Raw genomic sequence first — 23,108 nt, 5'->3', positions numbered from 1 at the left:
TGTGATCTCGTGGGAATCAAGTAGCTGTTCTCTTGAGCAAACGAGGAGGCAAGTAGCTGTGAACACCCAAAGAGAAGAGGACCTAGATCGAGGGACAAACGGAAGACAACGGTAAGTCTATCGATCTCCCCTCTTTCATATTTCATAAAGGAAGAAACCAGAATAGTTGTATCTGTTTGTTCCTAAGGCACTGTCACACCTTAGGTGGATAGGATCGTCCTGCATAGGCATTTTTCCCCACAACAAATACCAAGGCATGTTCTCAATAAAAAGTGTGCAACAATATCATAAATGAAGGATATGGAGAGGACCTTCCCTATTGTGTGTCAGATTAAAAGTGAGTGGTAAGCTCTAAACAATTAGAAAATATATCTTTTAAATCACTTTTTGAATGTTTTCAAAACTGATATTTGAAAGAAGAATTGTTGGTGGTCAAACTGTTTTTTTTACTAAAAAATAATATGTTCCTACCACAACTGGCTTTTAGCGTAAGAGAGTTTTGACTCTGGAAATTCATAGCTATTTAGACCTCCATGTTATATATGTAGGCTAATCAGGAATTCCTTGTTCACTATTCTCTCTCTGTAGATTTTTTCATATTTTTTAATCTACATGTCTAACACAATATTGTAATTACCTAAGAGAAAAACTCCTGAGGTTTTCATCCTTCAGATAATGATTCTAGGACTTTGAAATCTGACTCCATTCATTGTTATGAATGCTAGTTGCTTATGTAGGTAAGTAGATGATTGACCAATGCAGTCCAATATATGTAAACAGAAGGTGGAAAATGTGGGCATTGCAAATGTTGGCCACCATATGATATAAAAAAAATTGGGACATCATTGTTTGAAGTTGATTTTTTTTTCTTCTTTTGAATTGAACCCATACAAGTGATCAACAAATTACATGAATTTATTTACATCTTATTTTGTATGGCACTCTCTGTTTGATGAATGACAAGATATTTTGTATGATTAGTTATGAATGTGGAATAAAAATCCTTCAGTTTTAGAAGCTTTGAGGAAGAGGTTTTTTTTTTTGTCTTTGATATTTGTACATAATTCTGCTCCTTATTCTTATCTCTATTCATTGTACACATTTTATGTTTAATACCAAGGCATGTTCTCAACAAAAAGTGTGCAACAATATCATAAACGAAGGATATAGAGAAGACCTTCCCTATTGTGTGTCAGATTCAAAGTGAGTGGTAAACCCTAAACGATGAAGTTAGCAAATACATCTTTTAAATCACTGTTTGAATGTTTTCGAAACAATTATTTGAAAGAAGAATTGGTGGTCAAACCGTTTTTTTACTCAAACATAACATGTTCCTACCAGAATTGGCTTTTAGCGTAAGAGAGTTTTGACTCTAGCAATTCATAGCTATTTAGACTTCCATGTTATATATGTAGGGTAATTAGGAATTCCTTGTTCATTATTCTCTTTGTGCAAATTTTTTCATTTTTTTTAATCTACATGTCTAGCAAAATATTGTAAATAGAGAGCTTGAGTCTTAGGGTTGTTGAAAAGTGTAACTAGGTTCGATTTTCGTAATAACATGTGCAATTGTGATTTTATGTAATTGATGTAAAGAAGAAAATAAAATTATTTTTGTAATGCTTGAATCATGGGTTTCATGATCAAGAAATTTTATTTTAGTTAAGGTTCCCATTGTGAGCCTATAGGTTTTGTCATGAAGTCATAAAAGTCAAATTGAGTCAATGTCATGTATGAATGACCCTTCTTGGTCATGTTACATTTGTATACAAGTCAATGCAAAATTAAAAAAGCCCTCTAAGACCAAGCTCAAGCTCCTCCAAGAAGACGACCTCAAGATGATATCCAAAACGCATGTCGACCTAGTCTCCAAATCAAGTCGACTTATTTACATGAGAAAACTACTATAAATAGGGTAGCTCAGCCTCATTTGAGATAGATTTTCGGTGAAGGTCTGAAGCAAGGAAGAAGTGTGAAAAGGTGAAGGAAGATAGCCTCATAGCCAGTGAGAATAAGGAAGGAAAAGTGAAGTTGTTTGGGTTTGTTTGAGGATTGAAATCCTCCACATGTGCGAAGAATCTATGATGTCAAAACTATAGAAAGAGCTGAAGTATCACAGTCATACTTGAAGGTCAAACATAGGAGGAAGCTAAGGTGAATCTCAAGTAGAGCTTGAAAAAAAAATGTCTCCTTCTAGAGTGAAGAAGATTAAGTCAAAGTTGGTAAAATCACACGTGCTAGGGTTTTTGAAATAGGGCCTAGAAGTGCAGTGTTGAACTGAGGGGTTAGGAATAGTTTGCGGAGTGCTAGTGAGGGATGGCCCAGGGAAAGAATAGGCTATGGTGTCTGTCTATTGCCCCTGTGAAGAAATCCAATAAGCTTGGGAGTGTGAGAAATATAAGCAATTGAAACCCACCAAGAAAAGTTCAAATTCAGGGACAAATCACTAGAAGGATTTAAACAGTTGCAATGTTAAATCAATTTCAAGTAAGAGGTAGGAGGATTGAAGAATTGTACTATGAAACCTCAATCCGGGGGAAGTTTTACCAATTCTTTTAGGAAGATGCCAATTTCACTTCATGAGCTCCATTATACTGCCAATAGGGCACAATATGAGGAGCTGAAGAAAAAATCCTTTTTTTCCTTATAGACAGGGCTTTTTGCCTTATAGACAGGGTCTTCTTGGGTATTTGGGCTTCATGTCTAAAGGTTCTCCCCAAAACATGGATCTGGAGCAGGGCACAGTGCCCATTCTCAGTAATGAATGGTTTGTGCCTATTTTCTTTTGTAATTTCCAGATTGAAAATTTGTTTCCAAGTCTTTTTATGTTTTCATTTATGTGCAAGCCATTCAGGGCCAGTGGATTTTTATTTCTTGAAAATATGGCAATTAGGCCACATAGAATAAGGTAACATTCGACCTGCAATATTCATTTTAGGTGCTACTACTAGATAGACAATGTGTGGAGCTTGGTTAAAATGAGGACTACTGAAGATCCTGCTGCTAGAATAGTGGGGAAGTTGTCAAAATCTATCATTTTTAAGAAATTAAGAGGTAATGATGTGTAGTGTGTTGAAAGATAAAACTTGTGAAGGAAATCTGGGAGAGAAATCAAAGCTACTGATTGGTAGCATGAGATTTCCATTCATTGGAGAAACTCTCGAAAATATTTCTCCACTCAAGACCTCCGATGGTGGTCCCTTCCTTCAAAAAATAATTTCAAGGTATCAAATTTAGTTCTCTGTAGTTCTGCATTGTTGCACCCATATTAGTTTTTTTGTTTTTCAATTTATTTATTCATGTTGCTATGCATTTGAGATATAATGAAAATATTTCTTGGGTATTGAATTAATGAACATGTATGGAAACATATTCAAAATCCACATATTTGGGAATCCTACCATCATAATGGCTAGTGTAGTGTAGTGTAGTGACTATAGTTTGCAATAAAATTAGCTATCCATCCTTACTTCCTTGGAGGCATGTGTTGTGACTTTATATCCCAACTTCATTGGAGACCTACATTGTGACTTCATATATTGCACATTTGTAGTAGTGGAAAGTAATCATAGGAAGAAGGAGAAGGTTATTAATGTGGAATGGACTCCCAACATAGGGATACTACATTGTAGTAGTAAGACCTGCAATTCTTATGAGCATCACATAGGTAACAACCACAAACCAAAGAGGGCCCACAAGGCATGACACTAAAAGCACTTAGTGATGTTAATGGTAGAGTGAAGGAGGATGTTATAACATTGGGGACCTACACTCCAAAGGAATGGAATTGCATCTAAGCGTCTTAACGAAAGATTGTACAAATCTAGATGTATGATTTAGATCTCATGCACTGGTCCTACTTGCGCTTGTGGTGGGGAAGAGGCTAATTCGATTTAGCAAAAGCTTTGCAACGTCACAATTACATTTTCCCTGAGAAAGGATTGTGTAAAGCAAAATGTAGGATCTAGATCTGATGTAATTTCCCTATCTGGTTATGTGAAGGGAGATAGCTATTTCGATTTATCAATAGCTCTGCAACATCAAAATGAATTTGCCTTTAGAAAAGATTGTGGGGAACTAGATGTAGGATCTAGATCTGATGCAATTGCTCAACTTGCTTATTTGGTATTTGCTGGAGAGAAGGCTATTTGATTCAGAGAAGGCTTCTTGATTTTGCAACAGCTCTATAGAATCACAAGTGCATCCAATATCAATTTTTGGAAAAAGAAAAAAAAAATTAAAGATTAAAAACTGTACACCCAATAGAGGGATGCAAGTGAGTTTGCTTCTGTCTAAAACCTAGAATTGGGAAGCAAGTATGGGAGGAAAATATCATAAACCCAATACAAAGAACAGAGAAATGTATAACGAAAACACACCTCAACATGAAAAAGACTAGTATTAGAGCTAATAACATAAACCCAATACAAAGAACAAAAAACACTTATGCAGAAAGCATGTCTAAAGACTAGTATTGGAGAGCTAAAAGCATAGACCCAAATGAAAAAATATACCTAAAGGCTTGTAGTGAAGCTAAAACCATAAACCCAACATAGAATGGCACAGAAATCACAACAACAACACTAGGAAGGCATCTAGGAAGGCCAAGGGGAAGTCTTGGCAAGGAACCCAAGAAGGCTTAAATAGAAAATGTTTATGCAAATTTCCACGGTATCATACAGGGGAGGGAGTTTCCTAGTCTAATATCAAGTAGAAAAAACGTGTGGAATTGTCCAACTAATAGCTGGGAAGTAGCAAAGACTATTAATAATAATCATAAAGTAGACCTTAAAACTATTGAAAGGAAAAGTAGGTAGAAGGTGGTGCACAAGGAGCCAGTGTAGTTTAGCCATTAAACTGTTTGCAAGCTTATTATTATTATTTTATTTGGGGTATATACCCATTATAAAATTTCTTCATAAGATTAATATTCTTATTTATAAACTTTCTTCATAGGATTAATCTACTTATTTATTTATAGGAAGCTAGGCAAGAGGAAACTCTCATGTTTTGTGTATATGGAATACCTGGCGTTGGAAAGACGACGTTGCTAAAACAGGTCTACAATTTTTAGAAGCCTTTCCAAAGTTGGATTGATGATGTGATTTGGCTCATAGCCTCTCGAACCTATCAAATTTCAGACTTACACAGTTAGATTGCTGAGACAATCAATTTAGACCTCTCGGGATTTTCTAGTCATAATACCCAGAAGATGATATTCTCTCAAACATTTTTCATAGAAAATTTCTTTTGATATTAGATGACATGTGGACTCCCCTGGATCTACTGGAAGAGGTAGGTGTCAGGGAATGTTGTCGTCGTAGCATCTTTTTATTCTATACACACAACAGAGATCTAGCATTAATGGAGGCATACATGACACTGGAATTGGAGCCCTTGTCTATGGAAGAAGGTTGGGAACTGTTTGAGAGAGTAGCTTTCAAAGGCAGCGATGTTCCAGAGGAGTTAAAGGAGTGTGCCCAAAATATTGCAGACAAGTGCGAAGGTTTGCCCTTAGCCATAACTATATTGGCTAAATCTATGATTGGGAAAACAATTGTAGATGAGTAGAATAATTATGTATCTCTGATAAAAAGTGAGGATCCTTTTTTTTTAGATATGCATCCCCATGTTCATAAAGATCTATATTTGCCACTAAAATGGAGCTATGATGATTTTTCCAATTCAAGCTTGCAAAATTGTTTTCTCTACTATGCCATGTTTTTAGAAGATGAAGAAATTGATGTGGATATCTTGATGAGAATGTGGATTGTTGAAGGCCTTGTCAAGAGCAGATAGGCTACCTATTAAATGGACATGGTCACCGCGTGCAACAACTCAAGGCATCTTATAGATCGTGGTTTGCTTGTTGATAAGCAGCTCATTGGCAATGTTAAAAAAAACAGATAAAGTGTGGAAACTGAAGCACATAAGAGTGCCGCATGTTATTCTTTACAGATGCTCAAAGTTGGGATTGCAAGAGAATATTTCTACACTGGAATCAATTTGAAGATTTGCCAAATGATTTCAGTGGTTCAAAAGTTGTAAGTTTAAACTTGTATAAAAATCCATTATCTCGTCATGTTCCACAAAGCTTTTTCCACAGCCTCACATATCTGCAGGTTCTTGATCTCTCCAACACCAGTATGGTGTTAGTGCCAACATCTCTTAGTCAACTCACATTTCCAAAGTTTCTCCCATTGAGTCGTACTCACATTTGTGATTTCCCTCCAGCCATATGTAGTCTTCCACGGCTTCAATTTTTAGATCTTTCCTTCTGCTATATAAGATCCCTGCCTCCCACCATATGAAATCATTCAAGGCTTCAAGATCTTAACCTACTGGGCATAGAAAAATTGGTGATTCCACTGCAGATATCTTAGCTCACTTCCCTGAAAAGGCTACAGTTGCATTCAGAAAGTTCAGAGCCTTTAAAGGATCTCACACATCTAACAGAGCTTGCTCTAACTATAATGCCAAGGACTGAAGAGAATGAAATAGGTATGGATTTAAGAACATTGTTTGAAATTAGGCACTTATCCTTGGAGTGTAACGCACATATTCCGCAAGAGCTGAGCATGCATCTTCCCCACTGTATGAAAAATATGTAGAAACTACAAACTCTCAGGTTGATCAGCTATAAGGGAGTAAACTTACCAGACTGGATTTGTGAGTTTCAGTGACTACAGAGAACAAAATTGTTTGGGTGTGATCAAATGACATAATTTCCTTCATTGTAGACATTGCCAAAGTTAAAATTTCTCAAAGTAAAAGCATGCACACAGGTGAGGGACCTCACATAAAGGCCAAATGGATTTCCAATGCTAGAGAGGGTGGATTTGGTATCCATGTCCTACTTACAAAGTATGGTGGGGTCATTCACTACCCTTCGTGTCCTTAAGATTAAGGATTGCCCAATGTTGAGGAGGTTAGGTATGGACATGCAGAGCTTAGGGAATTTAACGATATTAATGGGGGAACGTGATTGGTGGGAACAAACAATTTGGGATGATTATGGAATGACAAGAGCATGCCTGGAACAAATATTTAGAGTTTTGTGAACCTCTAATATTGTGATGTTTTATTTGTCTTTAGAGCTTTGCTAATATTGTGATGTTTTATTTGTATTTACATATTTGTGAACTCGTAATATTATTAGTGTTTTATTTGTATTTAGACCTCTATCACCACATAATATTATGGTGATGTTTCATTTGTATTTAGAGCTTTGTGAACTCGTAATATTATTGTAATGTTTTATTTGTATTTAGAACTCTGTGAATGGGTAATATTATTGTCATGTTTTATTTGTATCTAAAGATTTCTGAACTGGTAATATTTTTGAGATGATTTATTTGTATCTAAAGCTAAGTTCCGAACTGATAATATTCTTGTGATGCTTTATTACTAGGCTATGCAAATTTTGGCCTTAGTGGGTGCAAAATTCTTGGCATGTGTCACTTTGTTGATGCCCAACCATGTATACACTAAGAATCGAACCTGGGTTAGGTGGGGTAGACTCACATCAAGATTCTGTTAGACCACAACCCAACCTACATACACTGAAGCACACTTACTAGAGTTCATGCCTGTTGTTACTGAAATTGATGTTGCACGAAGATGGAAGCTAAACTTATATGAGAAGTGGTGGACATATCTAGTTTAGCTGGAATTTTATTTAGAGATTATAGATCCAAATCAGCGCATGTCTTTCTTTGTTCCGGGCTTTTAGTTGAGTGAAATTTTCATGCAACCTCCTCCTGCCATAACATCATAATGCACTTGTTAGTTAGGCTTCATCCTTTTGTTTCATTGCTTTTGTATTGTGCTATATTTCTACTTGTACAATGTATGAAGTGCATTAAAGAATAACATCCCTTACAATTAACAAGGATTTTATGGGGCTCCATTTTAGACATTAATAGAATTTATATGTTCTAGATTTTGTCGGTCAAACATGTTGCCATTTCACTACCAGAGAGGTTTGGTGTGCCTCAGTGCGTTGTAAGATACTCTAAATTTTGCATTATGAATGCCAAATTAGAATATTTATTTGGAAATTTTCATTTTACATTTGAATTTTCTATAATCTCTCACAGGAAAACTAAGTTTGCAGAGCCTGCATTTATGGTTTTATATATTCTCTGATATTTGGCAGAATTGATTTCTATTTTTCAAATATAGATTAAAAACGTTTTGACTTGTTTTCTTGTATGGCCATTAGTAGATACTCTCCTATCTTGACACCAACTCTTCCAAGTACCCCTTTAATTAAAAATGACAGGCCTTGAAACTTTCCCAGGCGTTAAGAATATTACCATCAAGCCTCAGACTGATAGGTGGGTGTTCCCTGACACCAACTGATGAGCCCCAATTTTTGGTAACAATTTGGGCTCATTTGGCCTACTTACCTTGCTCAACCCTTCCTTTTTGATCACTTATGCATCTTTTCTTAGTATATTCGTGTTATTTCTAGGAAGAAGGGCAGGCATTATGTCTATGTGGCTAATACATGATGATTTCAGGTTTTTTGGCATTAAAGGGAGCAAAGACCACGCAGATGGAGACAAGGAGACAGCCAAGGTGGCATTGCGAGTTTATAGGGAGGTTGTCCACAGCTTTGAATGACCTCCCTCGTGATCTCCACCCCAGCTCCGAGCTCCAACAGCTATCACCACCGAGCTAGAAGGCAGCCAACGGATTCTACAGGAACAACAGTTTACTTGTAGTTGGACAGCCAAGCTCCACTAATTGAGGAGGCCAGCTTGGCCCTCATCATGTATAAATATTAAGTCTATAGCCTTCAATGAGACTCTTGAACTTTTGTTATAGATTTTGGATTACGAGCTGTAGCTCTGTTTTTGCTCTTTGTAAGCGAATTTTGGCATGTTGTTAGACTCATGATCATGGTATTTTAATAAAGGCAGTCAGATTTGGGATTCGATTCTGAGTTCTTAAGGGAGCTATAGCTCTCAGGTTAAGGGCCCAACCTGGGAGCATTAGACCTCTTTTTCTTTGTATTGTTACTTGTCTTTATTTTATCATTGCATTTCTTTCCTTTACTTGCACTTGAAAAATACAGTTTGCTTAGTTGACTGTTTCGGTTTGGTTACGTAGGTTAGTTTCATGAATGCAGTTGTTTCATTAGTTCAGAATTAGCGTAGGGGGATTGAAGTTAAGTTGAGTTCAAAAAGGTTGAATGCATGCTCACTTTCACCTCTGTTTGGGGACCGGAAGTGTAGACCGTGCCAACTGCCAAAAAACCATTGTTTTAACATATGCATGCAAGTATTGATGTAATGTTTTCGATTGAAGAATTGTTCATGCGATTATATCTTGAGTAATGACTCTTTGGTTCATCATCATGCACGAATTCCTTTCAGCTTACGTTGTTGTTCTTTGATTCCTAATAAAACAGTTAGAATAGGTTGGTGAACTTTCGTTTACATGCAAGATAAGGGTGATTTGTTTCATTTACACTGCGCAGCCCCACTTCATCGTGTTCTTATCTTTAACCGTGCCTAAGCCACCTCCTCATCCTCTGTTCAGCTCATTTGCCTTCCAACCCTTCTATTATCCACATTGCCCAATCTTTTTGACCTTTCATTGCCTCTACCCTTCTATCGACCAACCAGCTCTATCCACTCTCTTTCCACCTCACCTCTCTGTCCATAGGCCATCTCAAGCTCCTCTTTCATCTTACCCATCCATCCATACAGTTCCTTCACTCCTCCATTACCTAAAACTCCGACTGTAGGACATCCTGTAGAAGTTAGCAGACTTCCTGTAGAAATCCCGAGTTTCCTGTAGGATCCCCTGCAGACATCCTGTAGAAGCCTGCAAACACGGTTGCCAAGCACCTAAACGTTGTGGACTTCTGTGGAATGATGTGATGGATCCCCTGGAACCTATTAGAGTCCTCCTTACCTTTCCCAAGCATTCCTCCCTTTGAACTACCCCTGCACAGTCAAGACCTAGTAAGAAGCACAATCACAATAACTCCACCCACTTGAGCAAAAATACAAAAATGAGTTCTCTTCAATGAAAGTAGTTTAAATTCATGCATCTCATCTCACTAGAAGTAATGGCATCATTTCTAGACGTTTTCACTCCCACCATTGCATCATAGAGATTAAACTAGTCAGATTAGGGTTTACTAGGGTTTCCATGTTTTGGTTGGCTTTCAGTTCATTCTTGCAAAGTAGGTTACTTTCCTTTGAGATAGCCTTCCTCCATCATTTAGAAAGCTTATTCTGAGAACATATAGAAGTTGGCTTGAGCCCTAGCGGACTTGTGCCAGCTGACCAAGTGACAGCTGCGACAAGAGCTAGTACTTGTGCATACAGCACCGTCGCTTCCAAGTTTGTTACGAACTACCGGGTTGATAAGATTAGAGATAGGAAGCTCTAGGAGTTGTAGCATTATTTCTACAATACTGGAGCCCACCATCTTTTTGGCGTCGTTGTCGGGGAAGCGTCAGAGTATTAGTAATTGTTGCTTTTCTTCTATTTGCTTACTCTCGCCTTCTGCCAAGTAGTTTATTTCATTTCCATTCTGCAAAAGTAGCATAGACATTTCCTTCTTTCATAGATTAGCATTTCAATTCCGCAATTTCAATTTTGCAAGCATAGATTAGCCTTTCAATTCTGCAAGCGTAGACTAGTATTTTCATTCCTGCAATTTCATTTGAGCAAAGTAGACTAGTTCTTTCCTGCTTTCAATTCCTTTCTGCATTTTATTTCAGCAAGATAGTTAGTTGTAGATCAATCTGTTTCAGTTTTGCAGGTACCAAAGAAAAAACAAAAGCAATCAAAAAGTCTTTCCATTTCATGCCTCGTAGGAACCGAGATAAAACAGGCAAATTCCTACCCAATACCCCCACCACATCAATGAGTCACCCTTCTCTCTTCTTAGGTGACAGTGATCCAGAAGAACCTATAGGTGAACCTCTTGAGATATACGAAGATCCTATAGCAGAAGAAGAATTAGAGACCATCCCATTTGAAGTTATGGCTGACAATAGAAGAGAAGATGAGAGAATAGAAGGTGCCTTCGCCATCCGAGAGACCAATGGAGACATGAAAATGAAAAACATTAGTCCCTCCGCTCTACCTCACTTCCATGGACTGACTACTGAAGATCCTGATACCTTCCTGTTTGAGTTTGTTGTCCTTTGTAGAACCTATGACTATACTGAAGATGAGCAGAAGCTGAAACTCTTCCCTTCCACTCTTAAGGATGCAACATTACGCTGGTTCATGGGCTTACCTGGGAATAGTATCACCACTTGGGCTCAGATGTAGCAAGATTTCAATGCCAAGTACCGGGACTACTGTAGGTCCAAGGAAACCAAGGGAGAAATCTTTCGGATGACCATGGGAAATGATGAGTCCTTAGAGGATTATGAGGAGAGGTTCCAACTTAGCTATAAGCGGGCTAGGTGCACACTTGACCCTGAATCCCTCAAGTTGGTCCTGCTCTGAGGAGTCCCTGAAGACGTTTTAGATACCCTTCACATGTTAGCTGGGGGGGATATTTACCAGCTGCCTTATGAGGACATCAAGACTGTGTTCAGAAACCACTCTAGGGCAGCCCGGAAATGAGGTAGAGGCAACCCTCTCTTAGCTGGTATTCCTTTCTCCAAGCATGAGTTTGCAAATCAATTAGAAGATCTTAAGAGTGAGGTGAGACAGACCATCGCCATGCAACTAGACACAATCAGGATCCAGCAGAAGAAGGAAGAAGTTGAGAGGGCCTTGGCTATCTTCTACCCTAGATGTACAAGGATACACCCTAAGAACGAATGCCCATTGCATTCGGTTGAAGTGTGCTTCGTCTGTGAGGAGGACCATCCCGCAAATTAATGTCCAACCTTACCTGGGTTTAAAGCTATGTACCAAGGGACAGAAGCTCCCACTGAACCTCTCTATCACCTCAACCAAAGGAGGCCACAAGGACCTAGACCTTACCAGTAGGGGATGCAAGGGGCACCTCAAGCTTATTACAACCCCAACCAATCGACTCCTATGCCTTCCTGGGGTCCCCCTGCTCATCCTTCCTGGTCTATGCCTCCTCCATGGTCTTATCCACCTCAGTACCCTACTCAACCTACTTCTCATTCATATCATTCACATGCCCAGCCACAGCCTCAATGGAATGCACCTCAGTCGGGGTGGAGGCCCCAGTACAACACTCCTCCCGCCATTTTGCCTCCACCACCAGTTCAACCTCAGCCATTACCTCCTGCTCCTCCAAGGCAACCTCAAATACCTGCTCAACCGAACCCGAACCCCAACAATAGACAGGCCCAACAGGTATACACTGGGGAAACATCATGTCCTACCTATGCTGTGGAGATCCAGGAGATCAATCTTCGATCTGGAAAGAATCTTCCAGATCGGCAACCTCCTCCACCAGAGGACGAGGAGGATAAACAAGAAAGTGAACCAAAGGCTATTCCACCCTTTCCTAAGAGACTAATAGCCACCACACAACTCAACCCAGAGGAGGATGAGCTTCTGGGAGAGCTCAAGCAGTTGTGTGTGAAAATACCACTTCTCCAAGCCATCAAGGATGTGCCAATGTACAACAAACTGGTTAAGGAAAAGTGTTTTAAACACCCAGGCAAGCGAAAGAGAGATGCTTCAACCATCAATGTCTTAGGGCAACTGTCTGATCTTATGTTAGGATAAGTCATCTGCCCAAAGTACCTAGATCCTGGGAGTCCTGTAGTAGATGTCCACATCAATGGCACCATCATACCTCACACCTTGATTGATCTGGGGGCTGCCATTAATGTGATGACCAGGGATACCATGCTCAAGCTCAATCTTCAGGGTTCCTTGAGGAAGACCTCGACAGTACTGCAACTAGCAGATCGCTCCACTATGACTCCCGAAGGGATTGTGGAGGATGTCTTGGTCTCTGTTGACTCTTGGGAATACCCTGCAGATTTCTTGGTTCTGCAACCCAAGGCAAAGCTTACTGGATATCCTCTTATTTTGGGAAGGCCTTGGTTAGCCACTGCAAATGCTTACATCAGTTGCCGTGCAGGAAACATGACCATCAAAAATGGTCCTATGTCCAAGCAGCTAGTCCTATACCCTCCTGCCCAACCCTCCTTAGAGCATGACTTACCACTGTGGTTGGAGGAAGGAGAAGAGGATGAGGTGTACTCAACACCTTTGTGCACCCTAGATACCACTAGAAGAGACCCCCCAACCGAGGATGACTTGATTGAGACTTTGATCCAGAATCCACCTTCCAGTGCACTATCCTTAGAGAAATTGGTGGAGGATGCCCAAGCCAACACCTTGGTGGACCTTTGTGCCACCAACCCTGTCACTCCCAGAGTCAAGAATGTGGAGTTCGGCCCTGAGAGAACGTTAAAGATCAGCTCCTCCCTATCTCCTTCCCAGGAAAAGGAGCTGTGTAGCCTGTTGGCCAGTCACCTAGATGCTTTTGCTTGGAGCTATAAGGAGATGAAAGAAGTCCATCCCTCGGTCTGTACCCATCATATATACATCAAAGAGGGTTGTAAACCAGTTAGGAAACCTCAGAGGAGAATGAATCCAGCCCTTAAGGACATTGTCAAGGAAGAATTGCAAAAACTGTTGGATGCCGGATTCATTTACCCCATCTCAGATAGTGAATGGGTGTCCCCTCTAGTATTGGTTCCCAAGAAAAATGGGAAGTTGAGAATCTATGTGGACTACCGAGAACTGAACATGGCTACCAAGAAAGACCATTTCCCTCTACCTTTCATAGATCAAGTGTTGGATGGACTGGCAGGAAAGAAGTTCTTCTCTTTCCTTGATGGGTTTAGCGGGTACAACCAAATCCAAATCAGCCTGGAAGACCAAGATAAGACCACCTTCACTTGTCCTTAGGGTACCTTTGCCTACCGAGTTCTTCCCTTTGGGCTATGCAACGCTCCTGCTACCTTCCAGAGAGTTGTCTTGAGCATCTTCTCGGAATTGGTCCATGATGCGGTGGAAATCTATATGGATGACTTCACTCCTTATGGGTCCAACTTCCAGGAAGCATTGTACAATCTAGGGAAGGTCCTAACCAAATGCATTGAGATGAACTTGTCCCTTAGTCCTGAAAAATGTGAATTCCTGATGACTGAAGGGACTGTGCTAGGCCATACCATTTCTTGCCAAGGGTTACAAGTGGATCCTAACAAAATTGCTCTCATCAAGAAGGTTCCACCTCCCCAAAAGGTGAGGGATGTCTGGAGTTTCTTAGGATTAGCAGGGTATTACCGGAGATTCATTAAAGACTTCAGCAAGCTAGCCTCGCCAGTGTTTGGCCTGTTGGCAAAAGATGTGGAGTTTAAATGGACTGACGATTGTCAGAGGGCTTTGAATGAATTAAAGGACAAGTTGGTGTCAGCCCCAATCCTGAGAGGCCCAAACTGGGCCCTACCTTTCCACATCCACACTGATGCCTCGAACAAAGCCATAGGGGCAGCTTTAGGACAAGTTGAGCAGAAACTTCCATATGCCATTTACTTTGTTAGCAAAAACTTGTCCAAAGCCGAGCTGAATTACACTGTAACCGAGAAAGAATTCTTGGATGTGGTCCATGCACTGAACAAGTTCCGATATTATATTACTGGCTATCAAACCTTTGTACATACGGATCATGCTGCAATTAGATATTTAATGAATAAACCAGATGTGAATGCTCGTATTATTAGATGGTTACTTTTATTGCAGCAGTTTGATTTGACCATTGTTGACAAACCAGGTAAAGAAAATGTTTTTGCTGACTTTTTATCTAGATTGGATTTGTCTACAGATGAGGATGGAACAGTGGATGACCAGATGCCCGATGAACATCTATTTGCTATCTCAGTACTCTCTCCATGGTTTGCTGATATAGCAAACTACCTTGTTTCCGCACAGTTCCCTCCGCACCTATCTTCAAGAGAGAAGAGCAGAATCATCAGAAAAAGTGCCTCGTTTACTTGGATCGGGGGCAACCTGTTCAAGCTTGGCCCTGATCAGATCTTAAGGCATTGTGTAAGGGAGGAGGAAGTCTTTGATATCCTCCTCACCTGTCATGATGGGCCTTGTGGAGGACATTTTGCAGCAAAGAGGACTGCCTTCAAAATCCTGTAGGCAGGCTACTATTGGCCCACACTTCATCAAGATGTCAGAAGATATATCAGCCAATGTGACCGATGCCAAAGAATGGGGAAACCGACTCCAAGGGATGAGATGCCTCTCCAACCTCAAGTGACTCTTGAGCCATTTGAGAAGTGGGGTATGGATTTTGTGGGTCCAATCAACCCTCCTTCGAGGCAAAGGTCTTACATCATTGTGTGCATTGACTACTTGACAAAGTGGGCAGAGACTAAAGCAATCAAGGCAGCAACAGAAGAGAAGGTGGTCGAGTTCTTAAGAGAAAACATCTTCTACAAATTTGGCTACCCAAGAGAGCTGGTCACCGATCAAGGGAGCCAGTTCACATCCAAATTGATTGAAGACATGCTAGCTCACCACAAGATCAAGCATAGGACTTCCACCCCCTTTCATCCACAGGCAAATGGGCAAGTGGAAGTCACCAACAGAGCGTTGGAAGGGATTTTGACTAAGGTGGTGAGCAGAAGTAGGAAAGATTGGACAGATCACCTGGTTGAGGCCACATGGGCTTACAACACCACCTAGAAGACCACCACCGGCTTCACACCTTATGAGCTGGTCTATGGGAAGAAAGCTTTGCTGTCCATTGAGTTCGAGTACAACACTTTGAGGATGGCAGCTCAGCTAGATCTAGATCTCAGCCATGCACAACAAGAAAGGTTATTTCAGCTGAATGGACTGGACGAGCACCGGATGCAGGCCCTCCTTCAATCAGAAGTGGTTCAACTTCAGAGAAAGGTGTGGCATGACTAACATCTCCATGACAAGCAATTCCAGCCGGGAGATTGGGCCCTATTGTATGACTCCAAATACAAAGATTTCAAGGGGAAGCTGAGAACCAGATGGCTAGGACCATATGCAGTGGAAAAATGCCATGACAATGGATCTGTTCTTATTCGAACCATTGATGAGGAAGCTATCCCCATGCTTGTCAATGGGCATCGATTGAAGATCTACAGGAAACCTCTCTCAAGACAAGAGTTCATCAAAACTATGGAGAAATCTGTATTGGTCATAGAGAAGGGTTCTGCCTCTGCTTTGGGTATACCATGAAAGATTTAAAAAAAAAAAAAAAAAAAAAAATAATAATAAAGATCCTTGGGTGAAAACCTTTCTGAGGCTCCCAAGGCAGGTGGTAGGGGTGAAAACCTCATTGAGGCGCCCCTACTGTCTTTCAAAAAAAAAAAAAAAAAGAGAGAGAGATTTGAAAAGATCCTTGAGTGAAAACCTCTCTGAGGCGCTTAAGGCAGATGGCAAGGGTGAAAACCTCTCTGAGGCACTTAAGGCAGATGGCAAGGGTGAAAACCTCATTGAGGCGCCCCTGTTATCTTTCACAAAAAAAAGAAAAAAAAAGAAAAAGAAAAAAACAATAAGCAAAAAGATAGGGACAGCAAGTTTATAATGTGAAAATGCATGCAGGATGCAGGTGTTCTATGGAGGAGAGGAGGTCTTTTAACGCAAAGCCAAAGATCCTTATCATGCTGCCAAGAGACCTCAACAGCACCTCCTCCAAGAATACTCATTTCCTCCAAGGTATGTGCACAATTTCATCATGGCTTGAGTCTTCTACAGGAAGATGCAGACTTGCTACAGGAAGATGCAGACTTTCTACAGGAAGGTGCAGACTTTCTACAGGAAAGGCAACCCTTCTACAGGAAGTTCTGTATTTCTACAGGAAACTTCCTATAGAAGTTCGGGACGGGCCAGAATTCATTTTATGAGGAGATCTAACGACCAAGGGTCGGTTGGGACGCATGCAAGCTACTGTTGGCACCCTTATACATTGCTGTCACCTCTTTCTACCATCCCCGTCGACATGCAATGAAGTTACCTGCACCATCAAAGCAGATCATTGAGTTATCAAGAGAAAAGAAATTTTTAAGATGAAAAAATGCTGAGATGTCATACCATATCCATCCCAGCCGTCCATGAGCTCTGTGAGCGTGATCGTGGGGCCATTTCCTTCGTCGTGTAGCATGCACCCGAGGAGGAAGAAACTGTTACATGACATCCTGTAGGAGTCCCGTAACAGTTAAGCCCGCTAGAGTGCACGCCATATACAAGGAAAACGCGGGCGCATGCAGCTGAAGCATCCAATCCATCGTTAGCGGCCTATGAATGTGAACCTTCGGGCCTGTGCAAATCAAGCAGCAACAACCAAATTCACTCATCGTCATCTAAAAGCCTGAACAATCGTGTTGCGGCCGCACAGGTAAGTGTCTCGACCCTTTCTTCCAACGAATTGCATGAATTTTACTTTGAAAATGTTTGCAAAGTGTGAAATGGATGGGTTGAGCGGTGGTATGGTCAATCGATTGGCCACGTCGACCAGTCAGCTAGTCGAGTTAGATGTGTGAATGGTGGCCGTGAAAAAATGGGCAGTGGACACGTGAGATTTAGATCTCATGCACTGGTCCTACTTGCGCTTGTGGTGGGGAAGAGGCTAATTATATTTAGCAAAAGCTTTGCAACGTCACAATTACATTTTCCCTGAGAAAGGATTGTGTAAAGCTAAATGTAGGATCTATATCTGATGTAATTTCCCTATCTGCTTATGTGAAGGGAGATAGCTATTTCGATTTAGCAATAGCTCTGCAGCATCAAAATGAATTTGCCTTTAGAAAAGATTGTGGGGAACTAGATGTAGGATCTAGATCTGATGCAATTGCTCAACTTGCTTATTTGGTATTTTCTGGAGAGAAGGCTATTTGATTCAGAGAAGGCTTCTTGATTTTGCAACAGCTCTGTAGAATCACAAGTGCATCCAATATCAATTTTTGGAAAAAGAAAATAAAAATTAAAGATTTAAAACTGTACACCCAATAGAGGGATGCAAGCGAGTTTGCTTCTGTCTAAAACCTAGAATTGGGAAGCAAGTATGGGAGGAAAATATCATAAACCCAATACAAAGAATGGAGAAATGTATAACGAAAACACACCTCAACATGAAAAAGACCAGTATTAGAGCTAATAACATAAACCCAATACAAAGAACAAAAAACACTTATGCAGAAAGCATGCCTAAAGACTAGTATTGGAGAGCTAAAAGCATAGACCCAAATGAAAAAATATACCTAAAGGCTTGTAGTGAAGCTAAAACCATAAACCCAACATAGAATGGCACAGAAATCACAACAACAACACTAGGAAGGCATCTAGGAAGGCCAAGGGGAAGTCTTGGCAAGGAACTCAAGAAGGCTTAAATAGAAAATGCTTATGCAAATTTCCACGGTATCATACAGGGGAGGGAGTTTCCTAGTCTAATATATAGTAGAAAAAACGTGTGGAATTGTACAACTAATAGTTGGGAAGTAGCAGAGACTATTAATAATAATCATAAAGTAGACCTTAAAACTATGGAAAGGAAAAGTAGGTAGAAGGTGGTGCACAAGGAGCCAGTGTAGTTTAGCCATTAAACTGTTTGAAAGCTTATTATTATTATTTTATTTGGGGTATATACCCATTATAAACTTTCTTCATAAGATTAATCTTCTTATTTATAAACTTTCTTCATAGGATTAATCTACTTATTTATTTATAGGAAGCTAGGAAAGAGGAAACTCTCAGGTTTTGTGTATATGGAATACCTGGCGTTGGAAAGACGACGTTGCTAAAACAGGTCTACAATTTTTAGAAGCCTTTCCAAAGTTGGATTGAAGATGTGATTTGGCTCACAGCCTCTCGAACCTATCAAATTTCAGACTTACACAGTTAGATTGCTGAGACAATCAATTTAGACCTCTCAGGATTTTCTAGTCATAATACCCAGAAGATGATATTCTCTCAAACACTTTTCATAGAAAATTTCTTTTGATATTAGATGACATGTGGACTCCCCTGGATCTACTGGAAGAGGTAGGTGTCAGGGAATGTTGTCGTTGTAGCATCTTTTTATTCTATACACACAACAGAGATCTAGCATTAATGGAGGCGTACATGACACTGGAATTGGAGCCCTTGTCTATGGAAGAAGGTCGGGAACTGTTTGAGAGAGTATCTTTCAAAGGTAGCGATGTTCCAGTGGAGTTAAAGGAGTGTGCCCAAAATATTGCAGACAAGTGCGAAGGTTTTCCCTTAGCCATAACTATATTGGCTAAATCTATGATTGGGAAAACAATTGTAGATGAGTAGAATAATTATGTATCTCTGATAAAAAGTGAGGATCCTTATTTTTGAGATATGCATCCCCATGTTCATAAAGATCTGTATTTGCCACTAAAATGGAGCTATGATGATTTTTCCAATTCAAGCTTGCAAAATTGTTTTCTCTACTGTGCCATGTTTTCAGAAGATGAAGAAATTGATGTGGATATCTTGATGAGAATGTGGATTGTTGAAGGCCTTGTCAAGAGCAGATAGGCTACCTATTAAATGGACATGGTCACCGCGCGCAACTACTCAAGGCATCTTATAGATCGTGGTTTGCTTGTTGATAAGCAGCTCATTGGCAATGTTAAAAAAACAGATAATGTGTGGAAACTGAAGCACATAAGAGTGCCGCATGTTATTCTTTACAGATGCTCAAAGTTGGGATTGCAAGAGAATATTTCTACACTGGAATCAAATTGAAGATTTGCCAAATGATTTCAGTGGTTCAAAAGTTGTAAGTTTAAACTTGTATGAAAATCCATTATCTCGTCATGTTCCACAAATCTTTTTCCACAGCCTCACATATCTGCAGGTTCTTGATCTCTCCAACACCAGTATGGTGTTAGTGACAACATCTCTTAGTCAACTCACATTTCCAAAGTTTCTCCCATTGAGTCGTACTCACATTTGTGATTTCCCTCCAACCATATGTAGTCTTCCACGGCTTCAATTTTTAGATCTTTCCTTCTGCTATATAAGATCCCTGCCTCCCACCGTATGAAATCATTCAAGGCTTCAAGATCTTAACCTACTGGGCGTAGAAAAATTGGTGATTCCACTGCAGATATCTCAGCTCACTTCCCTGAAAAGGCTACAGTTGTATTCAGAAAGTTCAGAGCCTTTAAAGGATCTCACACATCTAACAGAGCTTGCTCTAACTATAATGCCAAGGACTGAAGAGAATGAAATAGGTATGGATTTAAGAACATTGTTTGAAATTAGGCACTTATCCTTGGAGTGTAACGCACATATTTCGCAAGAGCTGAGCATGCATCTTCCCCACTGTATGCAAAATATGTAGAAACTACAAACTCTCAGGTTGATCAGCTATAAGGGAGTAAACTTACCAGACTGGATTTGTGAGTTTCAGTGACTACAGAGAACAAAATTGTTTGGGTGTGATCAAATGACAAAATTTCCTTCATTGTAGACATTGCCAAAGTTAAAATTTCTCAAAGTAAAAGCATGCACACAGGTGAGGGACCTCATATAAAGCCCAAGTGGATTTCCAATGCTAGAGAGGGTGGATTTGGTATCCATGTCCTACTTACAAAGTATGGTGGGGTCATTCACTACCCTTCGTGTCCTTAATATTCAGGATTGCCCAACGTTGAGGAGGTTAGGTATGGACATGCAAAGCTTAGGGAATTTAACAATATTGATGGGGGAACGTGATTGGTGGGAACAAGCAATTTGGGATGATTATGGAATGACAAGAGCATGCCTGGAACACATATTTAGAGTTTTGTGAACTTCTAATATTATGATGTTTTATTTGTATTTACATATTTGTGAACTGGTAATATTATTAGTGTTTTATTTGTATTTAGACCTCTATCACCACATAATATTATGGTGATGTTTCATTTGTATTTAGAGCTTTGTGAACTCGTAATATTATTGTAATGTTTTATTTGTACTTAGAACTCTGTGAATGGGTAATATTATTGTCATGTTTTATTTGTATCTAAAGATTTCTGAACTGGTAATATTTTTGAGATGATTTATTTGTATCGAAAGCTAAGTTCTGAACTGATAATATTCTTGTGATGCTTTATTACTGGGCTATGCAAATTTTGGCCTTAGTGGGTGCAAAATTCTTGGCATGTGTCACTTTGTTGATGCCCAACCATGTATAATCTAAGAATCGAACCTGGGTTAATTGGGGTAGACTCACATCAAGATTCTGTTAGACCACAACCCAACCTACATACACTGAAGCACACTTACTAGAGTTCATGCCTGTTGTTACTGAAATTCATGTTGCGCGAAGATGGAAGCTAAACTTATATGAGAAGTGGTGGACATATCTAGTTTAGCTGGAATTTTATTTAGGGATTATAGATCCAAATCAACGCATGTCTTTCTTTGTTCCAGGCTTTTAGTTGAGTGAAATTTTCATGCAACCTCCTCCTGCCATAACATCATAATGCACATGTTAGTTAAGCTTCATCCTTTTGCTTCATTGCTTTTGTATTGTGCTATATTTCTACTTGTACAATGTATGAATTGCATTAAAGAATAACCTCCCTTACAATTAACAAGGATTTTATAGGGCTCCATTTTAGACATTAATAGAATTTATATGCTCTAGATTTTGTAGGTCAAACTTGTTGCCATTTCACTACCAGAGAGGTTTGGTGTGCCTCAGTGCGTTGTAAGATACTCTAAATTTTGCATTATGAATGTCAAATTAGAATATTTATTTGGACATTTTCATTTTACATTTGAAGTTTCTATAATCTCTCACAGGAAAACTAAGTTTGCAAAGCCTGCATTTATGGTTTTATATATTCTCTGATATTTGGCAGAATTGATTTCTATTTTTCAAATATAGATTAAAAACGTTCTGACTTGTTTTCTTGTATGGCCATTAGTAGATACTCTCCTATCTTGACATCAACTCTTCCAAGTACCCCTTTAATTAAAAATGACAGGCCTTGAAACTTTCCCAGGCGTTAAGAATATTACCATCAAGCCTCAGACTGATAGGTGGGTGTTCCCTGACACCAACTGATGAGCCCCAATTTTTGGTAACAATTTGGGCTCATTTGGCCTACTTACCTTGCTCAACCCTTCCTTTTTTATCACTTATGCATCTTTTCTTAGTATATTCGTGTTATTTCTAGGAAGAAGGGCAGGCATTATGTCTATGTGGCTAATACATGATGATTTCAGGTTTTTTGGCATTAAAGGGAGCAAAGACCACGCAGATGGAGACAAGGAGACAGCCAAGGTGGCATTGCGAGTTTATAGGGAGGTTGTCCACAGCTTTGAATGACCTCCCTCTTGATCTCCACCCCAGCTCCAAGCTCTAACAACTATCACCACCGCGCTAGAAGGCAGCCAACGGATTCTACAGGAACAGCAGTTTACTTGTAGTTGGACAGCCAAGCTCCACTAATTGAGGAGGCCAGCTTGGCCCTCATCATGTATAAATATTAAGGCTATAACCTTCGATGAGACTCTTGAACTTTTGTTATAGATTTTGGATTATGAGCTGTAGCTCTGTTTTTTCTCTTTGTAAGCCAATTTTGGCATGTTGTTAGACTCATGATCATGGTATTTTAATAAAGGCAGTCAGATTTGGGATTCGATTCTTAGTTCTTAAGGGAGCTATAGCTCTCAGGTTAAGGGCCCAACCTGAGAGCAATAGACCTCCTTTTCTTTGTATTGTTACTTGTCTTTATTTTATCATTGCATTTCTTTCCTTTACTTGCACTTGAAAAATACAGTTTGCTGAGTTGACTGTTTCGGTTTGGTTACGTAGGTTAGTTTCATGAATGCAGTTGTTTCATTAGTTCAGAATTAGCGTAGGGGGATTGAAGTTAAGTTGAGTTCAAAAAGGTTGAATGCATGCTCACTTTCACCTCTGTTTGGGGACCGGAAGTGTAGACCGTGCCAACTGCCAAAAAAACACTGATTTAACATATGCATGCAAGTATTGATGTAATGTTTTCGATTGAAGAATTGTTCATACGATTATATCTTGAGTAATGACTCTTTGGTTCATCATCATGCACGAATTCCTTTCGGCTTACGTTGTTGTTCTTTGATTCCTAATAAAACAGTTAGAATAGGTTGGTG

At 39.7% G+C, this 23,108-nt stretch overlaps 1 protein-coding gene across 1 annotated transcript in view; it reads left to right on the top strand.

Annotated features, from left to right (window-relative positions):
* Positions 1-23,108, top strand: part of LOC149174716 (adenosylhomocysteinase 2-like) — a 29,468-nt gene that overhangs the window by 3,466 nt on the left and 2,894 nt on the right. The window contains exons 2-3 of the mRNA XM_089420943.1: positions 17,185-17,364; positions 17,715-17,837. Coding sequence (XP_089277069.1) covers positions 17,185-17,364; positions 17,715-17,837 — 303 coding nt within the window. The remainder of the gene's footprint in view (positions 1-17,184; positions 17,365-17,714; positions 17,838-23,108) is intronic.

This window comes from Pinus tabuliformis, chromosome 4_1 (assembly GCF_031772625.1).
Source record: "Pinus tabuliformis cultivar Carrire ecotype Pingquan chromosome 4_1, CPIR1, whole genome shotgun sequence".
Lineage (NCBI taxonomy): Eukaryota > Viridiplantae > Streptophyta > Pinopsida > Pinales > Pinaceae > Pinus > Pinus tabuliformis.
This window is presented reverse-complemented; position numbering and strand designations above follow the sequence as displayed.